General features: G+C 36.1%; 1 protein-coding gene across 1 annotated transcript in view; it reads left to right on the top strand.

Annotated features, from left to right (window-relative positions):
- PTPN4 (protein tyrosine phosphatase non-receptor type 4) overlaps window positions 1–17,604 on the top strand; it is a 106,788-nt gene that overhangs the window by 51,846 nt on the left and 37,338 nt on the right. Inside the window, exons 4-11 of the mRNA XM_084265578.1 lie at window positions 380–422; window positions 521–599; window positions 4,629–4,673; window positions 4,922–4,974; window positions 7,112–7,232; window positions 8,259–8,346; window positions 9,510–9,598; window positions 14,904–14,967. Of these exons, the coding sequence (XP_084121704.1) occupies window positions 380–422; window positions 521–599; window positions 4,629–4,673; window positions 4,922–4,974; window positions 7,112–7,232; window positions 8,259–8,346; window positions 9,510–9,598; window positions 14,904–14,967 (582 nt within the window). The remainder of the gene's footprint in view (window positions 1–379; window positions 423–520; window positions 600–4,628; window positions 4,674–4,921; window positions 4,975–7,111; window positions 7,233–8,258; window positions 8,347–9,509; window positions 9,599–14,903; window positions 14,968–17,604) is intronic.

The following is a 17,604-nucleotide window of genomic DNA, read 5'->3' as shown; positions in this document are numbered from 1 at the left end:
CTTACAGTTCTTCACTGCCACAGTTGGTTCACCTTAGATAATCAGTTTAAAGCATAGCTGAAGATGGCAAAACACGCTGTAATTGAGTCCTAACCTCTCTGTCTCATCTGACAATCACAGAACCAAGTCATAGTTGAATTAGTACTGTGAGAGACAGAGGTCTGCTCAATGGAGGTTAATCTTGGGGAAGAACAATACCAACTGTTGATGCTAATGTTTGTGTCTTTCCAGAATCAGTAACTAGACTTCGTATTGCCAGTAAGACATTTAGTTGAAAGACCAAGTAAAAAGTAATAGAACAGCAAGTTATTTGATATAGGGCTACAATTGTACTTTTTTTGTTTCTCTAAAGTTGATGTTATAATTTGTCTCTTTCCAGAGGTGGTTGGATCCAAACAAACCTATCAGGAAACAATTAAAAAGTGAGTACATGTATGTATTTTGTCAATTTATATATCATTATTATGCTATTTTTCCAGAGTGCCCTGATTAATTAGAAAAAATCTTTTCGTGATTGTAGGAGGATCACCTCACAGTTTGAACTTCAGAGTTAAGTTTTTTGTAAGTGACCCAAACAAGCTCCAAGAAGAATATACAAGGTAGGTCGAGTTAATTTATCAATAAAACACTTTTCTAGAAGGCTTATGCTTCAGGGGACAATGATTGCTAATTTTTTAAAGGTATAACATGGAAATTTTCCTTTAAATAATTTTATGTTGTATGTGCAAGCTTCTGATTTTTTTGCCTAGTAATTACAGATATGACCTATGCAGTTGCACTGTATCAATATAATAAAAAGCCTCTGTGAATGAATTTACAAATTTGTATGCAAAATGACATAAGTACATGAAGAAAATTCTACTAAATAGAAAAGGAAAAATAGAGATGAGAGGAATAACTTAATCCCACTATTCACCATTGAGTGCAAATTAAATGTTGTGTTCTCCTTTGTGATTTAAAAAATTCCTGAGCTTTCTGCATTTTTTCCTTGATACCCCCACCACCCAATTTTCTGTTTGGCACTAATAAAATTAATCTCTGCATAGTTGTAGTCCTACTTTGAAGAACGTAAGCTTATTTTGATAGCAGTGTGTTGATGTCTCTTGTAGAAAATGCTTAGTGTGAATCAAGATAGGAGGCTTCTGAGTTGCAGTTAGTCCCTGAAGAAATGCCTCAAATTTTCAGTATTCTTAATTAGTTCTGGTCCTCTACATAACTGACATGGTTTGACAGATTGGAGTTTTTGGATGTCAGCCATTCTGAAAACAGGTCAGTCCCATTCAAAAAACATTATATAAATGATTAAGGGTAGCTTTAGAAGTGTAAGTACCAAAACTGTGAAATTTTGAGTCCACATTTATTTATCATTTCTTTTGATTTGTCATATTTTGGACTAAATTTTACGTACATTTACAGAAAATTTACTGAAATGAATCCCAGAGATCCTGGATCAGACTTCGTTTTATTGAAATATTTACTCTGAGAAAATTTGGCACTTTACTATATCAGAATAATGAAAAAACGTGTTATTTGAATTCAAGGACAATGTGTAATATTCCTAAGGAGATGAAAGAAACAGTAAATATTGATCAGTGTGAAGTGAACAGTAGAGGGGGAAGTGTTTACTTTAAATGTTATGCTGTGAATACAAAGCTATAAATACAGCATCCTTTTAGATGAGAAATAATGTATGATTGCTGTATCTAGGTCAGCTCTGTCTTTTTTTGCTAGTAGGCCTGATTGCCCCTGAGAAAACTAATTTGTATTTGTAATTATTGTAAAGAGCAAGCTGTTATCTGTAGGGATTTTTAGAGTGAAGTTAGGATGTCATGTTGCAAATATAGGGTCCTTTCATGTAATTGGTGTTTGCCTCTTAAAATAAGACATTTCTAACTCAACCTGAGACGTCTCCAAGTCACTGTTTTTTATAAATTCCATGAAAACAGAGGCATGAATCGATTATGTGGCAATACCAACAGATGTCAGGGAAGGGTTCAGTGCAAGCTTGTGTCTTAGTAGACCTCTACAAATTCATGTGAGGGAGGCAGGTTATGAATGCCCCAGCTCAGGAAAGCTCTGCAGGAGCTCAGCTCGTGTTGGAGAGTGCAGCTTTAGGAGCTTGCCTTAGTAGGAAATGGAGCTTCATTAGTTCTCACGGCAGAAAGGCTTGCCTGTTAACATTGACTCCAACTAACAGTAATTCTGTCTTATCCTCTTTATGTATATGTGTAGATACATATCTGCAAAAGGAAGATGAAAACATTGTAATGCAATGCCACCTGCATTGTTTTAGCTGAATTTGTTGTGCAGGATTTTTCACATCTACATTGGTAAAGCTTCTATTGATTTCCCATTTTGCTCAATAATATGTGAGGCTTCTGTGTTCAAACTGGGGTGGTTAGCTAACAAGCAATTAACTTCACTGTTCATTGGAAGCAGCGGACAGAAAATGAACTCTGCCTGGTGTTCCTTAATCATGAGTCCCTTAAGTGTACCATTGAGTATTTCTAATAAAGCACAACACTAAAAAAAGTAAAATAAAATAAAGGTGCAACTGTACATAAGGAATGTTTTTGTCCTGTGCTTTCACAGCAATAAATGTTAACTGGAAAAATCTATTTGTTCAGTATGTTTGTGAAAAGATGCTAAGGCTACAAGTGTGAAACATATCCTTTTAAAATATAAATTTGTTATTTATTGCTTTTTTTTTTTAACAGGTAAATAAATTTTGCTTTGTTTGTCTGTTTCAATATGCATTTAATGAGGAAAACAAAAAAATATTTTGAGGTCTGTAAGGCCTGGCTGTTACACCAGTTTTAACTTCTTGAGGCTAATACCTTAAAGCTGGTACCTAAAGCTTCTTGCTATTCTAGTCAGTTAAAGAACCTCTAGATGGTTTTGCAGGTGTTGAGCATGTGGACTCAACTGACAGATTAGCTTGTCAGCTTGCAAGTGTTTTCCCTCATTTTCTTTCAGACATGGGATCTTTTACACTATATTCAACTTCTGTGTGTCCATTTCTGAATGTTTGTGGAAGTATTTAAGTGGTAGTTTATCCACTTTCTGAAGACTATGCAATTATAAGTCATGTGTAATAAAGTAGTATTTTTTTAATATTGGGGAATATTTAATAATTAGTTTAATTCAAGCTGGAACTGTGTGTTTTCGTAAGTAATTTTGCTGGGTGTTTTATAATGAATGGGTATGGCTGATTCTCTACTTTCAAATCAGAACTTTCCAAAAGGAAACCGGATGATTTTTATTCTACTAGTAGTAATAATGTAGGAGGTCCCAAACCAGAATAAACTTGTAAGGCAGAAGGAATGATGGTTATGCTTTCCACTCGGTAGAACTTCTTTTTTTAAAATAAAAAGGCATTAGAGCCTAAACGTTTTAATGCTCTGTTTTAAGGGGGTTTTGCTGAAAGCTTAAGTTTTTGCTAACATCCTGCCATCTCAGTAAGTCTAATTCATTGTTCCATTTCAGTCTCTGTGTCACTGGAGGAGTAGCACATGTGATTTGCCACTTGATGTAAACATTTATACTTTTAAATTGTCTGAAACCTTTGAGTGAAATATTAAGGAACTAAATTGAACATTTGAGACATTAACAAAATATTTTAGTTTTGTTGGAGAAACAAAGGAAGTAATTTAAAGTGAAATCTGTTTGTAGTTTCAGGTTTTTTGGCTTTTTAAGTCATACTGTTTTTGCTGCCATTGTTTGGTGGGAAGTAGTTCTTGGTTTAAAATGATCATCTGTTCATTTTGCTGTTTCCATCTCCTTCCTGACTTGAAAGAGCAGTCATGGGAAGAGTAGATGAATTTTGAAAATAAGCTTTTTTCACATCGTAATTAAAGAAAACTTAGGAAGTTCAAGGGAAGTCAGTTGGAAAACATTTAACACAATAGAACCCACAACTTCAAGAATGTAATTCCAAAAGTCTAAGAGTTTTAATTTAATCATCATAATGGAATCATAGAATGGTTTGGGTTGGAAAGGACCTCAAAGACCATCGAGCTCCAACCTCTCTGCCATGGGCAGGGACACCCTCCACTAGCTCAGGCTGCCCAAAGCCCCATCCTCATCCAACCTGGCCTTGAACACTGCCAGGGAGGGGGCAGCCACAGCTTCTCTGGGCAACCTGTTAAAATTTAAATTAAAAGGGAGTAATATCAAATACTCAATGAGAATGAATTAATTCAATCTATGTGGTATACAAATCATTCTTATTAAGGTTCCTCCATACACAACTGCAAACTTCAACTTACGGTTGCCATATTCATTCACCATGAAGGCACTTCTTTTTCCTTTCTTTAAACTTTAAGTTCAACTTGAATACTGGAAAACAAGGGAGGTAAAATATGAAATTTGCAGCCTTTTAGTGAAATACAATGTATGACTTCAGAGCCTGCAACTAGTGTAACTGGTAAGTTTGTATTATTATTTTACAAATCACCATTTAATTTCTTTCCCATAAGTGATTTAGAAATAGCATGCAAAATACGAAGTTTTAGTTTTGCACCAATGGAAATCAAAATGGATTAAATTTATGAAAAAATAGTAAATGATTTTATTTTAAATTACAGCATTGTTCTCTTTTTTCTTTTTTTTTTCCCTCTTTCAATAAGGTACCAGTATTTTTTGCAAATTAAGCAGGACATTCTTACTGGGAGGTAAGATATTTCTGTTGTGCTAAACGTTAAATGCAACTTTGGTGAGAAAAAGTTAATGGTGCAGAATATTACCTGCAAAAATTAAAATATATTTAGAATAAATTACTATTTATGCAATTAGAAGTGCTTACAGTAATTATCTATCCAATTTGTTCATAGACTATGATGATGAGACTTTTCAAAATAACTAAATTTCATATGAAATATGTCATTTTCTTGTTTCTTATTTTAAAACCATTACAAAACAGATTGCCCTGTCCTTATAATACTGCTGCTCTTCTGGCTTCCTATGCTGTTCAATGTAAGTATAATCAGCATTCATGTACGTTTTAGTAAAAAGTAGTATGGATTAGTTTCTAAAGATTATAGTTTTTATGGCATGTTTGTGGACATGATGCTACTTTTCTTACGGTTAAGGAAATATAGCTGGTTGGTTTTTCTCTCCCAGCACGTTATGCTGAATTAGATCTGGAAAAAGTACTGCTAATGCTCTCTGCTTTCCTTCTTGAAACCTATGCAGCTGAACAACCCTCTTCTGTATCTCTGTATTCTGAAGTCTGGGGTTGCTTTGGGTTTTTCTTCTTCAGAATGATACTAAAGCAATTTTTTCAGACACCTCTAAACATTTTTAACATGCCATACAGTGAACCTCTGAATAGGTGTGGAAAAGGGAATGCTGGTCATATCTGGCCAAAAAGTTCAATGTTGTAAATTTGAGCCATCCCGACAGATGTCTTAAAGACTGATGTTTAGTCCTCTACTTCTCTTCTTAATTTCATTTGTAAACCTGAAAATTTTTCATTGGAAGAAAGCACCAAACCAAATCACAACAACCAATCGACTAAGAGAGTGTTCATTTAGTTCTTGAAACCTGTGATTGCAGAAATTCAGTTTTATAAGCAATCCTGATATACCCATCTATATTCATGTGTTTTTCTGCTACTAAACATGCTTTTGTCTGTATTTAATACTATGTATACTTTGTACATGTCACAGAAATAGTATTCAAGTTGATCTTTTCAGGGAAAAAAATACAGTAACGTTAACATACTGCTTTATGCATAGTTTTGATAAGTGCTCACCTTTTTCCAGATCAATCAATAGAACAATTTCCTTTAAAACTCCCAAGGATTCCAGCTGCTTGGAAATAGAGTGCTGCTGTGCCTTAGGGATATGCTTTAGGTGTAATGGATTATGTGATGATGAAACAGGCACTATGAAAAGTCTGTAAGAATGCATTATGGTTATTTTTCAAATACTGTGGAAGTGTTGGGTATGTGCACTGTGCTGTAGTTGCATTTCTGTGAGATCCCACTGCCCTTGAGTTCTTCAGCGCAGACCTGTCTAACAGTTTCCCGTGCATCTCTGGTACTAAGCTCTCTCTGGGTTCAGTCCTTGGGATTCTTTATAGGTAGCTAGCAGCTGTAGCTCTCAGTCCTGCCTTCTCTGTAGTGGATTTTGGCAAGGCATGCACTCTGTTGCGAAAACTGGTCCCATTTTCCAATTTCTAAATTATTTAAAACAGGATCTGTTCCTGGTGATGCAAGTGCACAAGACTTTATTGCCTTCCCCTCCCTTTCTTATCCTCCTGCTTTGCGAGTGCTTCATCCCTCTTTGTTCTTCCATGCCCCATAAAAGCATCAGTAGGCCTGACCAAGACCCCACGTCACGCTGTTGCTGTGAACCTCTCAGTTTTCACATGTTGTGTTATGTACCTGTCACTGCAAATCTGTTACACAGACTGCAGCTATTTAAAGCTGAAGTTTTTTGAATTATAGCTAGAAAACCTCAAAGCCTGCCTTTTAAGCAACTGTTGTCATTTATATGTGTTTTTTTATTCTGATAATAAATGTGATTTTAATTTACTAAAACAATAGGAGTTAGAAATTATGTAAATGCACTTGTTAGTAGTTTCAAGTAGTTTCATTGTAGGTGTATGTATGAGTACTTTTTTCCATACATGCAATTGAATGTGCAAAAAAATATTTTTCTAATGCTTCTGAATGTATCTTAGTACAGAATGAGTTGGTAGGTTTTGCAGCTCAAGTGAAAAATAGCAGTTGTAATCTTAAAAGTATATACATTTTTATACATGAAAGTGAGCAAAGGCATAATATAAAAGAAAAATACCCTGAAGTATAATATTTGTTACTGGCCATTATGATAGCATTTATGAATTCACTTGTCTATTCAAAAATAAATACTTTATAAACTTTCTTCATAAGTACCTACTCACAGATCTCTTTAAATGACCTCCACGGTGTTCACTGAGTATGTGACTGTTTGTTCAAAAGGGAAAAGGGGGAGTTCAAATGTCTTCTCTATTTTTGTTTGTTGTAGATCATGAAGTATGTGGGAGCAGACTTATGAATTTGGGGGCATTGCACAATGCCAAGTACATCAGTGATAAACAATAACCTCTCTTTTTAATATTTTAGCCGAGCTGGGAGACTACAACCATTCAGAAAACTTGCCAGGCTACCTCTCAGACTATTCTTTCATCCCTAGCCAGCCTCAAGACTTTGAAAAAGAAATAGCAAAATTACATCAGCAGCACATGTAAGGATTTATAGCAGAAGATACTTACTGACTTTGTCAAATCCTGACTGCTGGTGCTGTGCTGTTATATAAAAATAACTATTTTGTCTTAAGGTTTTCTTGGGTTTCTTTTGTGTTACGGGTCTTTTTTTTTTACGAGTATGTTTGATGGGGTATTTTTTAGGTTGTGTAATAGTACTATTGATACCTGCACAGATAGATAATCTGACAGAATGGCAAGGAAAATAAGTGAAAAAATGAGCGTGTTAAAGGTACACTGAAAACAGTGTTTATATATATGTATAATTTTTTAAAGAGTTTCAGTCTTTTAGAACGCTTTCTGCCTAAAGGTTTTGTTTTCATGATGCTTTCACCAGTAAGCAAGAGTTACTTTAGAAGTAACAAAGTCCTTTTCTTCAGTAATCTGCTCTTTCCTGTGTGCAAGCCTGTGACCTTTTGCTGCAGAGGAAAAGGCTATGAAGCAATGGAAAATATTTTTTTCAGTGTGTGACATTGTAGTACTTTTTCAGTGACGATTCTTTGGTATTTTAGAACTTCAGCTTTTTGTTAAATTTAACAAAATGTAAGCTATGTTTATAAAAATATTTTCTTAATTTGGGGCATGTTTTTGGCTTTAGAAACTACTGAATGTTGTGTTACATTTCAGTCAATGGCAAATTTTCTTAGATAGGCTAAAGTAATTTAAACTTTAGAGGGTGAGCTTTGGACAGAAATTGCTGTTATGAATGCAAAGTATGGGACTGCAAAAGGAATTTCCAGATTCCCGACCTCCGCAGACACAGTGTATTAGAAATAAAACGTGCATTCACAAGCTGTGTGCTGTGGACTCTTGTGAAGACTTTGTGTGGAAGCACAAGGGTTTTTTCCTGTTAAGATTTTTGGGTTACTGTCTGTTTGTGGTGAGAAAGGAAATTGGTGGGGGTAGAAGTTGTAAAAAAGTATGCAGATTTTCTGTTTGAGCTCGCTGGGGAGCCTGATGGTGGGGTGTTATGTTAGACTGTTTCCGATTTAGCTTCTTTCTTTCAGAGGGCTGTCTCCTGCAGAAGCAGAGTTCAATTATCTCAATACAGCACGTACCTTAGAACTTTATGGAGTTGAATTGCACTATGCAAGGGTAAGTCTGGATGAAATAGTGTAGTAATGTAAAAGTGGATTTCTCTGAGATTTATGGAAAAAAATATTTATTTTTAGTGAGTCTTCCTGGCTGCTGCTTAGAAGAAAAAAAAATTATCTTACTAGGTCCTTGAATGTGATTATCTAATTTCAGTAGCCACTATTTCACTCCAGTGAGGGTATCTCTTTGCTTAAATGTGGACTTAGTTATGTGTGTGTTATTCAGGTTGAGCCTTGTTGGCCTGAATGCCAGGTCAGTTGGCTACTGAAGAATAAGAAAAATGTACTTACTGAATGTGCTTTCAATGTTCAGGGGTCTGTCAGCTTTGAGAAAATATGTAATTTGGCTCTAAAAGAAACCAAATTAAAAATCATGACCATTATATGATAAGAACTGTTAATGTAAGGTGAGTGTCCTATAATTTGATACAGTATTAGCTTTATCCGGTAAAGCAAGTAGCTCAAAGTGTTGACTTGAGTAATCTTAACTTGTCAGTGCAGTGCTACCATTTCTGCAAAGCCTGTGAATTTTTAGTAATTAAGACACCTCTTTTTTTTTTTAAATATTCCTGTCTGATTCTATAGGTCTATAGCATTTAAAATGTACCCCCCTTCACAGCTCTCCGTATCCTGCAGTTGTTGGACACGTATTGAGAGATCTATAGCAGCTGCTTGATTAGAGTGCAAACATATTTCAGGAAAACTGTGCTATTTAAATATGCTTACAATATTGTTTGTTTTAGAATCTCTCCTCTCTGTGTTCTGAGATTGCAATTTCCTTTCAGGTAGGAATTTAAGTTGCTGGTTGCTTTTAGTGTAGCAAACACCAATCCAGTTTCCTAGTGCTGTTGTTTGTAACTGCTAAAATACTCTATATTGTGTATTTATTTGAAGTTGGTGGAAGACAGATCTAACTTAGGAAATTAAAATTCTGTGGTTGCTTATAAAGAACTCTGGGCAAACATTTGGGCTTGTCCTAGATAGGAAGGAATAATTTAATTTTTACTTTTCCTTTTAAAAAATGTTTTCTTCCATGCTAATTGAGATCTGTTTTACTGTGGTATTTGTGTATTTAGAGAGAGAGAGAGATGAGAATGAATATATAAATGAGATTTCAAAGTTATTTATATTGTTCTTCAAGTAATTTTCTCTTTTCTTTTAAAGGATCAGAGTAACAATGAAATAATGATTGGAGTGATGTCAGGTGGAATACTAATCTTTAAGAATAGAGTACGAATTAACACCTTTCAGTGGTAAGTACAGCTGTTTAAGCTAATGTTTTTGTTTGGCATTTCAAAATATATTTTTACCACTACATGTGTGACACGCTTTAAAAAAGACTGAAACTTAGTTGTAGCGTATCAGGTTGACATGATTTACCTTATGCTGTGCTGTGGGTAATTTTCTGGTGCCGTTTTGTCCTGTTCTCCGTGCTGTGCTGGTAGATGACTGTAGTGCAAAATATAATGAATTTTAATATATTTTTTTCTCGAGGAGCATGTAAACAGCTTTGCCCAGTGTTATGGTCTAGCTCACGGTCTTTAAAAAGACAACTGAACTTAAAAATATTAACCTGGAGAGTGATTGCTTTTACCTGTTGTGTCACATATAATCTCACTGTGTGTGTGTTGAATTTAATGTAGGTATGGCAATTAAGGATAACTGAGCTGGAACATTCAGGACATTGTCATCTCTTCATCCACAGATAACCGTTTTCATGTTAAAGATCAAAAAGTGCATTTGTTACAGAAAATACTGTCATTTATTTCTCTTCTGGAGCCAGCAGTGTGCCCTGGTGGCTAAGACAGCCAATGGGATCCTGGGGTGCATGAGGAGGAGTGTGGCCAGCAGGTCAAAGGAGGTGATCCTCCCCCTCTACTCTGCCCTGGTCAGGCTCCACCTGGAGTGTTGTGTCCAGTTCTGGGCTCCCTGGTATAAAAAAGACAGGGATCTCCTGGAGAGAGTCCAGAGAAGGGCTACAAAGATGATTTAAGGGCCTGAAGCATCTCCCCTATGTGGAAAGGCTGAGTGAGCTGGGACTGTTCAGCCTAGAGAAAAGATGACTAAGGGGGGACCTTATTAATGTTTATAAATATCCTGAGTATGGGATGCTGGGGGAAATGGCCAGCCCCTTTTCAGTGGTCTGTGGAGACAGGACAAGGGGTAATGGCTGCAAGTTGGAGCACAGGAAGTTCCTCACCAACATGCGGAAGAACTTTTTCACTGTGAGGGTGACAGAGCCCTGGGACAGGCTGCCCAGGGAGGTGGTGGAGTCTCCATCTCTGGGGATATTCAAGACCCGTCTGGAAGCCTATCTGTGCAGTGTGAGGTGGGGAGCTGCTTTAGCAGGGGGCTTGGACCCGATGATCGAGGTCCCTTCCAACCCATATGGTTCTATGATTCTTAACTAACATAGTTCTTAAAGCTGTTCTGGATATGTGGAATTATCCTCTATATCACTCTAGTTATCAGTTATCCTAAGTTGGGATCCCGTTCTTATTTATTCATATAAGAAGGTGAAAAGTCTAAGAGAAATCCTTTTCTCCCCTGTAACTTCTCTAGAGAATTACTAAGTGCTCTTTAACTTCTGTAGTGCTCTACAGAAATTGTCACCTTCTCTGTTTTTTTTTTTTTTTTCTCCAGCTCCCTCAGAAGTAACTTTCCTTTGGTTTTCTTTGCCTGCCTGGAATGCATTTTGACAGCCTTACTGATGACGGTTGTTGTTGCATATGCTGTAGCAGCATTCTGAGTGGGTGAAGGCAGCCATATAAAATCATCATAATAGACATTAGTTTGCTGTGCACAAAAGCTGTTTGCTGTATAAAAATGATTTTAATTTGCTACTGATGCATGTGTTTGGGCAGTGCAGCCCCAGACTTCTCTAAAGTACTTAGCTGGTCTGTTATCTTTATATAAATAGATTAAATTGATTACCACAGTAGAAACTGGGAAAAGTTTTCTCTGTATTCAAACTGATACGAGCATTTGAAATCTTCAGTTTTTTGTTGTTGGGGTGGTTTTTTTGTTAGCACGTGGTAAGATCTGTTTTCACTTAGTAAGTTCCCTTGCAGAGATTCAAGATGTTAATCACAGCCCTGATCTTTCCTGCATCCCAATGAATTTCTGAGAAATTCTGCTTTTCTGTGCCAAGCTGAGTCTCAATTTTTGTTGTAGGATGTTATGTATTCTGTGGTTTGCCATGTTGAGAAACAGTATGAATGGTCAAATTGTAGTAGATTTTTTTTTTAAGAAAGAAAAAGACAAAGCTATGACATAAGTGTTATCCACAGCCGGATAAAATTGAATGTGGTAAACATTCTGCCTGTAAGCATGCAAAGAAAAGTAAGCCTGAGGCAGGTATGAAGCATGTAAATTTTCAGTCTCTATGGTTAGTTGGGTAAATTAAAACTGGATCTTAAAGCAATAAGTCTGGAACTACTGTACTAGTCAGTCAGACCTGCCTTTATAGTAGTGACTTATTCTAAGAAAGATATCCTTCATCTGGTAAGAGTTTTGAGTGTTAGAGCCATTCCTGGCTTAAGGCTGCTTTAGAAATACAGTGCTCTAATAATGAGGAGGGTTTTAAATCAGGCTGCTTTTACTGCTGTTATTTTGGGGAAAACAGTAATAGTAGAAATAGGTTCTATAAAACACACTGGTAAATTACTGAGTATGTAAAATGTAAGTCATAATTAAGCTACGTTTACCTACAGGAAGCTAGAGGTTTCTTTGAGCTCTGCTTCATATTGTTTGCATGCCAAGGATGCTGATCTAAATTCTCAGTGTGGTTTTTTGTGTGTGTAATTACCTAAACAGTTCTCTTTGTATTCTACTGTATCAGCTGACATCAGGGATATTAATTTCTTCCTGTGAAGACTCTAGTACCAACATAATTGGTCTTAAAAAAAAATAAAACTACAACCAGCACAACCCCTCCATTTCATCCTATTATAGGCTTTCTTTTGCTATGAGTAAGGATCTGAAATGTCAGTTCTCACAATACAGCTCAGTACTAGACCCATTACCTTTCCTTTTTATCCAGAGTCATGCAGCCACTCCAGTGACACCAGTATTGATACTTTTTCTTCTTGCTTCCACTTATTCTTGCTTCTGTGCAACGGGAGCTGTGATCTTACCAGCGCTTTAGGTCTACAGTGACTGTTTAGATACCACTTTTTCAGTACTCCTGAGCTGCATTTTGAGACAAGTGAGAGGATAGACATGCATGACGAAATAAAGGTTTAACAATTGCTCAGAGAAGTATCATCAAATAACGTGGTTTTGTCCTCTGCCTCTCAATTCGATATTAAATCTATGTTGCACATTTTGAATCTTGCAATCATGAGGAGAAATGAAACAGAAGGGAGACAAGGCAAAACAGAGGAGACAGCCTTTTATCTACTGTGTCCTAACTTGATCTGCCTGTATTGTAGGTAGTTCCTCTTTTCCCCAAACTGTGCTCCCCGGCACAGAGATCTGGGGAGTAGATCTTGCACTTGAAGACCAAAGGAGAAGAGCATGAAGTAACTCAGCCTTTCCTTTATTATTAGATCACCTGTTCAGCAGTGGACACACACTTGCCTTTGCCTCCCTTTTGTGGTTGATGTACCCCTGGAAAGCTTTCCTGCTAATGGCATCTGTTGCCAGTTGCAACTGCAGTTTTATCCCTGAATGCCTAGGTAGTACTTCTGTGTTCCTCCATGGGCATCTGGTTCTGCTTCCGCATTCTCTAGACTTCCTTTTGTGTTTGAGCTCATTGAGCAGTTCTGAGTTGGCCTCTTCCCATGCTTGCATGTTTTCTAGCACATTCTGGATTGAAAAGATTGTGCTTTAAGATTGTCCAGTTCTCAGTTTCTATGCCCCAAAAGGCATCTTCTTTCTGGGTTCTGAGCGAGCTGGAGTTTCTTCTCCTGAATTCCATGCTTGTTTAGTCTGCTGCACCCATCCCCAGTTCTCTCAGGATCTTGGAATTCAAGATTGGAGTCAAGTTTGTATTGAACTACTAAATATGGACAATCCTTCCTTGTTCATGAGTAGTGCTGTGAAGAGCACCTTCCCTAGCTGTTACAGGTCCAGAACCTGTGTCAAAGAAATCTTGTTTGAGAAAACTGGTGGATTGCTTATCTTGCCTTATCACCCTCCTGGCATGGATTAGTGGTGAAGTCAGTAAGAGTCAGGGCTTGACATCACGATGCTTCTTCCACATGTTTGAATACAGTCCTCACTTCAGACTAGGACTTTTAAATATTTTTTATGTTATTTGAGACAGAAACTGTCTCAACAAATTGGGATAGCTGTGTTAGGTTCCTGCTCTAAATAATTCTCTGGAGAAAAGTACATCCATTTGACTTAGTTAAGATCATTTAGATAGATAGATAGATAGATAGATAGATATCTAACTTTGGTGTCTGTTAATATTTTATTTCTCATCCTTCCTAGTCTAGATGGTTTTCTGTTCAACAAGATAATAAATATACAAGTGAGAATTCCAGTCACTCCTGAGGTCCCTGCATATTCTTCATTAATAAGTTTATCTCAAAATTTGTAGCACTGTTCACCACTATGTATTTTTTTTCTTTGATTGTTCTTTTCGTTTCTTTTGTAGCTTTACCAAGCCAATATAATAACTTAAAGTACAAGGACCATCAGAGGTGACAGTTCAGATTAGTAAAAGTTAACTCTGTGACCCAGATACTTTTGCTTTGAATTTCATGACAGTTGTCAGTGAGACTCCCTTGAGTAAGATAGCATTTGAACTTTCTGCTCTAAAGTTATAAAGCATTATATGTTATTTCGTTTCAGTCACAGAAGTTACTGTTTCTTACAATTGTTACATTGCTTTTATTCTTGACCAGAATAACACTCTTGTGTATTTAACAGAGGATGTACGTTATCCAATAATGCATTTCTTTGAAAAAGTGTGTCATCAGTTTGTGACAGAAATACGGCCTGTCGTTTGCCAGGTAGCATAACTAACATTGCAATAACCATCCAAAACTGTTTAGAATTACTATCAGCATCTTGTATGTTTTTAGATAACCTGAAAGAAGAATGGATGATGTTTTTCTCTGCCATGTGATACTTTTTTTCTTCCTCGTAGTATGATGCTGTTTGTTTTTTTAACTTTGTAAATACCAAGATTGCAGTTCCTTCTCTCTGTGATTATGCCTTGTCTTAGCTATTTTACTTAAAAAACCTTCTGGCTTTGTTTAAAGACAAGTGAGAACATAGAGAAAGAATGTATTTCAAGAATCAGGTGAAGTTCGAAGTGTTTTTTCTGAGGGAAAATGACAGTGGTCTCAGAAGAGAGAACATCTGGTTGGAATGACCTGGGGGATAGAGTAGCTCTTTCGACTTTGGAAAAGGGGAAATGATACTTCGATTAGTAATTGTCTTGGTTTTGGGATGGAAACTAGTGATAGATAACAAATATATTGCCATCATTTTCAAATTACACAAGCTATTTTATAATATTTGATATATTGTCTATGGAAATGAAATCTGTTTGTGGCTTAATATATTAAGAGCTTAAATATTGTGATTTTATTTTTTGTCTAGGTTGAAGATTGTGAAAATTTCTTTTAAGTGCAAACAGTTTTTTATTCAACTTAGGAAAGAATTGGTGAGTAATGTCTTAAATTTAATCTCAAAAAATGAGAGTGATTTCTCCATCCTGCACGTCTACATTATCTTGACTGATACTATGTTGATTCTTGTCTTTATGTGTAATTACAAGTCCAGTTTCACCAATATTCTGGCTATTTCAGTTCTCAGATGGGCCATTACAATGATTTATGATTTTTTTCATTTGATTTGCCTTATATTTTAGATACATTTAGTTTTACATTTGTATGCAGGAAATGTAACTTGTTTCTGTAAGACAAATGTTGAAAAGATTGAAAGTAAATCATATTACATTTAAAGTTCAAAGCAACCAAATTAAAATTAAAGGTGATGCTTAATGCTGCTTCAATTGTATATGTGCTTGTGAGTAAATGTTTGATTAAAACATGCTGATTTGTATTATTCAGATTTAGTAATACAAGTTGCCTTTATCATGTATTCTTAAACAGAAGAGATAAGAAAGACTGCAGTTTTAAATTACATATGGTAATTTTTTATGCCTGTCTCTAAAATTTGGGAGAAAAAGTTGAAGCTTTCTATGAAAAATATGTATGTTTCACTACTTGTGGTGTGTGTTTGCTACCCTGTGAAGCGCCACAGTACCACTGTGTGTTTAATTCAGCAAGAAATGGATTGTTCCATGCCTCCAAGAGATTAGAGTCTAAACCCATCACAGACATATCACTGGGGAAAGATGGAAGAATTAATTAAAATTATGACTATGTGATTAACTCATCAGATTAGTTGAAAGGTTTTGTGCAGTTCCTACAGCTGAAAGGATGTGAAGACCTGAGATGCAGAGTTATTGACTAAAAAGAAAAAAAAAAAAGGAAAGACAGATTTTAGGCAGAAATACAACAAGTGCTGTAGGACTATTCCAGGCTTAGAGGCAGTGTGGTTAAACAAGAAAAACATAAGGAGGAAACACCTATTATGTCAGATTGGGCCAGTGGCTGGTGGCTAGTACTAGTACTGCAAACAGGACTCAACTATATCTTAAAAGCAGATCCTTTAAAGTGAGGCCCAGGAGCTTGCAGCTGTCACAAGTGGAACTACCTGACCACATGGAGACACTGCATTGAGTGGTACTTGACAGGAGAAGTTTGTCCATGTGCTTGGAGCAGTGTGAGGAGCTACCAGTTCAGAAGGAGGATAACAGGAGTTCAAGTATTTTGGAGTAATAATGTGTAGAAAGAGATTAACTTCATATATTACATGAAATATATGGAGTGCTTGTCAGTGTGAGCAGACATGAGCAGAAGAATGGTAATGATACAAAAGGGTGGAGCAGGAAGAGAATGTTTCATTGTGATGACAAATGTATTAAGATATTTCTTAATAGCTTGCAAGACCTATAGGCTAGTTTTCAGAGGCAAACTCAACTGTGACAGCACAGATATAAAATTTAGTCTTGATACCAGTGTGTGTGTCTTCCATAAGTGTCTGGAATGATGTTGTATTTAGATACGAGATGAGAATTTGGCGTTTTATTTGGAATTCAGAAATTACAAACTGCAGTTATTTTCGAAATCAGACCTTGAGAAAAAGTAGCAGCAGAGGTCAGGACCTTGATATACCTAGATATAAAATGGGATTAGGTACTGTACTTAAGTGCTTTCTCTATTTTCTGCCAAAAGAAATTGTGGATACGGTAGAAGGTAATGTAAAGATAGCTTTCCCATCTTGGTTTTTTCTGTTGCTTTTTAATAGTCTCCTTATGTAATGTATGTAGCTAATGTATTTCTCTTCTGAGACATTTTCAAGCTAACAAGTTAAAAAGTCATAGACTGTTGTTTTTTAACTAAGTGTATCAGATGAAAACTGATGGCAAGAACTTAATTTTCATTCTTTCCAAGTCTTGAATATCTTGAGATCAAAGCTCCAATTTGCCTTCCAAAAAAGGCATACTCTAACTAATTTTTTTACTCAAACCTAATATTAAAATTGTTATTTCCAGAGTTACTTTCCTTGAGTAGACTCCTAAGATTACCTATTTTCAGCTTCAGTTAGGTTAAAAGAACATATTTCGTCTTTCATGATAATTAGCTAACCAAAGATAATCATTAGACTTCCTCTACAGTAACCAGACACATTCAAAGGATGAAACATCTTGCATGAATTGGAAGTACATTTTGGGATGGATTAAATTGCTCTCTGATGGTATATGCTTACCTTTGCTTTAACTCACATTAACAATAAAGGGAGCCTAAATGGCTCTTTTTAGGCAGCAGAAACTAGGTGAAGTGACTCAGTGATTGTGCATTTGGTATGTAAAATATCTCTAGTCAGTGCTTCTGAGTATATATTTAAAAGCACCAATTTATGATACAGCAGTGAATTCATGGTATGCTGATGATGTGTGTCAAAGCTGTGTGTAAATATGTAGCAAATTGTACAGCTGAGTAACCATATTTATTGTGATGCAAAGTTGAGATGCTGTAGGATATTAAATTAGTGGACTTGAGAGAGGAATTTTCCATTGTGGTTTGTTGGGGTTTTTTCCCAAACTGGGGTACCCATGCTTTTAAATAGTCCTAAACAGCTGTTTTTCAAATACTGCTAATGAGTGTTGAGAGGTTTTAATTGCAACTGTCCTCAAAAGTGCAAGCGCCTTATCTTTTAATCACCTATTAAA

The sequence above is a fragment of the Gallinula chloropus genome (assembly GCF_964237585.1).
Source record: "Gallinula chloropus genome assembly, chromosome: 5".
Taxonomy (NCBI): Eukaryota; Metazoa; Chordata; class Aves; order Gruiformes; family Rallidae; genus Gallinula; species Gallinula chloropus.
Note: the sequence above shows the minus strand (reverse complement) of the source record. Positions and strands in the feature narration are given on the sequence as shown.